The 4,075-nt window shown below is 63.6% G+C and overlaps 1 protein-coding gene across 1 annotated transcript in view; it reads left to right on the top strand.

Annotated features, from left to right (window-relative positions):
* The first annotated feature begins 375 nt into the window (after positions 1 to 375).
* Positions 376 to 4,075, top strand: part of R3HDML (R3H domain containing like) — a 5,107-nt gene continuing 1,407 nt past the window's right edge. The window contains exons 1-4 of the mRNA XM_085313881.1: positions 376 to 636; positions 2,098 to 2,216; positions 3,054 to 3,186; positions 3,948 to 4,063. Of these exons, the coding sequence (XP_085170007.1) occupies positions 376 to 636; positions 2,098 to 2,216; positions 3,054 to 3,186; positions 3,948 to 4,063 (629 nt within the window). The remainder of the gene's footprint in view (positions 637 to 2,097; positions 2,217 to 3,053; positions 3,187 to 3,947; positions 4,064 to 4,075) is intronic.

The raw sequence follows: 4,075 nt of genomic DNA, 5'->3' as shown, positions 1-4,075 counted from the left end.
GCGGGTATGTGTGATAATTGGAAAAACGGGGGGAGATTTTACACTGAAATTAAGTAAAAACAAGAAAAATTCCCCAAATATCTCCCTGCTGGTCCCAGTGAAGGTACTGTGATAAATGGGCAGGAATTACAGGTCATCAGACAGACTAAGCTTTAAAATTTATTTTTAAAATGAAAAAATGAAAATTTATTTGCATCATATTTAGGGAAATAGATTTTACAGGTGAAATGCAGAAATAAATGGTGCATTTGTTTTTCTTTTTTCTCTTTTAGATCCAGGATTACGCCAGGAGTAAGGAACGGAGAGCTGCCTTATCCTTACCTGACTTTGTGTTTCAGCAGAAAGCAGTCGATTCGCTCGAGCAGCAGGGCTATAATGACTTTACTGCACTTGCACCTCTATGTCACTGGCTTGATCTTCTGGATTACGCAGAAATCCAGCTCTCTGGTGCTGCCCAACGCCACCGAGCTCCTGCGCGCCCCCAGCAGCGGGGCGACCGGCCCCGTGCCGGGCCTCGGGGTGCCCAGGAACCGGCGCAGGCGCTACATCTCCCCCCGGGACATGAGCGCGATTTTGGACTACCACAACCAGGTGCGGGCGCAGGTGTCCCCGCCGGCTGCCAACATGGAGTACATGGTGAGTGCCGGTGCCGGGCGCCACGGGGCGGGATGGCGCTGGGCGAGCGGGCGCCGACCCGCTTCTGCAGCCTGTGGGGTGGCACATCCGTCCTCAGCTGCAAAGGCCACCGCCTGCAAGGCAGTTTTAGGGAAAGGGAGGTCGTTACATCCCTCCCTGCGGTGCTATGAGCTTTGGGCATTTTATTCCTTCTCCCTCCGTGGGCACATGCCGGGTTCTGGGAGGGTCCTGGTGTGTTCACCAAGGAGCAGAAATGGAARGGAAGAGCAAGAAAGCCTCAGGTCCTGCTGCCGATAGCCACCTGGCCTGGGAAGCTCTGGGCTCGCGGGGTCCCTCGAGAGGCCGCGCACACCGCTGCGCAGAGCGTCACTGCGGAAAGGAAAGGGCAGGAGCGCGGAAACGAGTAGCCACCCTGAGTCCRGCAATGCCTTTAAACCTTCCTGAGTCGGGCCAGCGCTCCCTGGAATCGGTGTCTGCTGGGAATAGCCAGGAAAATGAGGACTAAGTTTGGGTCCAGATAGGGTGATGCGGTGTCCAGGAGCCCAGTTTGGCCACGGTGAAGTGGAGCCTGGCTGCACACGCCGCTGCCAGGCCCCCTCCTCGCGATAGAGGYGACCGCGGGCCACGGTGCTGCCGCGCTGGGCAGGACCTGCCGCATCAAGCCCAAAGGCAGGGAGGGATTTTGCACCGGCGGCTGCCTCCAGCTGGCTCCAGGCCACTTGCCTGGGCACGGGRCAGCACGACCCCCTGGACGCCGCTCTGCTCCCACACCGGCCCCACAGGATGGGACGGGRAAGCCCTGCGGCGCTGGCTGGAGACCGGGACGCAGCCCTGGGCTGGCGGAGCTGCTTGGGAGCAGCGGGGCGGCTCTGGATGCGGATGCCCGGGGCGTCCTGCACCGCTTTGCACCTGCCCTAAATTGCAGCCTTCTCGGATAAGGCCCCAGCTATCCCTTTCTCTCCCAGCAGGGCTGGGGCTCGTCCCCAAGGCAGTTCAGGATGGGTGAGAGAGCTGTAAATAATGCATGAAGGAAGCAGCTGTGCCGACCAGTTAGAATAACAACGCTGCGCGCGGCCGGCCGCGGCGGTGGGGACGCTGCCGGGCGCCAGCGGCAGGATGCGCCAGCAGCACCGCGGGCTCTGAGCAGCTTTTATCCGGCGACTTTGGGCTCCGCTTAGCAAGGGGGTAGGGGYGAGTGCGTTCAGCACGCGGGGCCTGGATTGCTTCACGGCACCGTGCTGTGCCCGAGCAGGATGCAACCGGGGGCTGCACGCGGCTGGAGCCGTTCCGCCGTGCGTGGCCGCCCCTGAACGCGCCTTTCCAGGCCCACGGGCCAAGGCGGCTCTGCTGCACGCAGGGTGGCTCAGAGAGTCCRTCCCGAGCCGACGGAGGGGGTGTCTCCTCGTCCCAGCTCCAGCCAGCCRAAATCCCCACCTGCCCTTTCCCTCTCCCCGCTGCCAGGTGTGGGACGAGAGGCTCGCCCGGGCCGCGGAGGCCTGGGCCGCGCGCTGCCTGTGGGACCACGGCCCCCCGCAGCTGATGAAGTACGTGGGGCAGAACCTCTCCATCCAGTCGGGCAGGTAGGTGGCCCCGGACACCCCGGCGTCCTCGCGCCGCCCCTGGCGCCCCGCTTCACTGCTGGCAGGGCAGCGCCAGCGGCGCCCCGAGCGAGAAACCGAGCTGTCCTGGATTTCCCTTGCCGAGGGCCAAACGCAAGTCCAAGGGCAGGACAGAGTCGTGCGCGGGGCAGCGTCCAGCCAGCCYGGCCCCTGCTCGGGAGGAAAGCTGTGGAGCACCTTGCTGCAGGCTGGAGGGGGGGACGGGCCCAGGGACAAGGACGGCGTCCTGGAGCCGGGCGAGCTGGGGGACGGGTGCCATGGGAAGGGCGACCARCTCTTCCAGCAGGAAAATGCAGGAAAGCAGAGCCTGCCTGCTGCTCGCTTGGGGGTATAGCGTTCGCTCCCGTCTCGCTGCCCGACGGGGCACACACACCGGGAGAACGTAGGTCGTGGTCTCCCAGCTTGCTGCTGAGCACTCGGACGTCTCCGGAGAGGGCCAGGCCTTCCAAGAGGCTGCTTCCGTCCTCGGCCACACGTGCACTCGGTGCAAGGATGCGGCTGCACCCTTCCCTGCAGGCACGTTTGCTCTGGACCGGCCTCACGGGTCATGCCTGGCTCCGTCCCCCGTTGTTCTCCCCACTCCCTGAGGATGAGCCGCAGCCTTCCTGCCCCTCCTCTCACCCAGGACCTCTCCTCTGGGAGCTGGAGGAGGAGGAGGAGGAGGAAGTTCTCCTGCTTGCATGTCCCAACACGGGTAACCCCCGTGTTTCTCCRGGGTGTCTCCTAGAAACTCCTGCTCCTCAGAGCCCCGGGGGTACCCGGATACCAGCGGGGCTTCGCCTGTGCGCCCTTTCRCAGGTACCGCTCCATCGTGGATCTGGTGAAATCGTGGTACCACGAGAAGCAGCACTACTCCTTCCCCCAGCCGTGGGAGTGCAGGCCCCGCTGCCCGTCCAGATGCAGCGCCGCGGTGTGCAGCCACTACACGCAGGTGAGCGCCGCCGCCCGCGCCGCCGCCCTCGGCCCCTCGGCCCCTCGGCCCCTCGGCCCCTCGGCCGGGCTGCAGCACCGGCACCCCCGGGAGAGGATGGAGGCGCCCGGGGACGGGGAGGCTGGGAACCGGCAGCCGCTCCCTGCAGGACGGTTTCGCTCAGCCTTTAGGCCAATTGGCTAGAACATTTTACCTTTTTTTAAAGCTTTTTCCCCTGCTTTGCCCTCGGTTGCTCCTTAGTACCCCAATAGCACCTCAAAGGTTGTGAAGAAAAAGAAAGTAAACCCTCGCTGCTCTTGCTGGTCGTGAATCAACGCTGTCGCGACAGAGCAGCTTTTTAGTGTGCAGCGACGTCTGGCTTCCCCGTGAATGCAGCCCCTTCATTGCCCCGGCACATCCAGCAGGCGCCTGGCCAAGACGAGGCGGAAAACCTCCCTCTGCTTCCCCGCTGCGCGGCAAAGCCCGCCGACCTTTAACTACCGGCGCGCTGCCTCTGCCCGGCGGCCGAGCCCCAGGCCAGCCTTCGCCCCAGCCTCTGCCTGCAGGCAAAAAAGGGACACGCAAAAATCACACTCAAGTGACAAAACAGGGCCCAAAGTGGCCACAGCATCTCACCCGAGAAACTCAGGCCAGCAGGATTTCATTCCCCGGTGGGACAAGCCCCACTCCGGGGTGCCTCTGCGGCGGGCTCCGGGAGGCCGGCTCTGCGAGCCCCGGCCTCCAGGGAGGCTCCGTAACTCCGGTTTCCGTCTCGGCCGCAGATGGTGTGGGCGACCTCCAACAGACTGGGCTGTGCCGTCAACACCTGCGCCAACATGAGGGTGTGGGGCAGCACGTGGCGCCGAGCCGTGTTCCTGGTGTGCAACTACGCCATCAAGTAAGGGAGCGC

The sequence above is a fragment of the Rhea americana genome, unplaced genomic scaffold, assembly GCF_003343005.1.
Source record: "Rhea americana isolate MKP2758 unplaced genomic scaffold, rheAme1 scaffold_4, whole genome shotgun sequence".
Taxonomy (NCBI): domain Eukaryota; kingdom Metazoa; phylum Chordata; class Aves; order Rheiformes; family Rheidae; genus Rhea; species Rhea americana.
The sequence above is the reverse complement of the archived record's forward strand: the minus strand, read 5'-3'. Positions and strand labels throughout refer to the sequence as shown.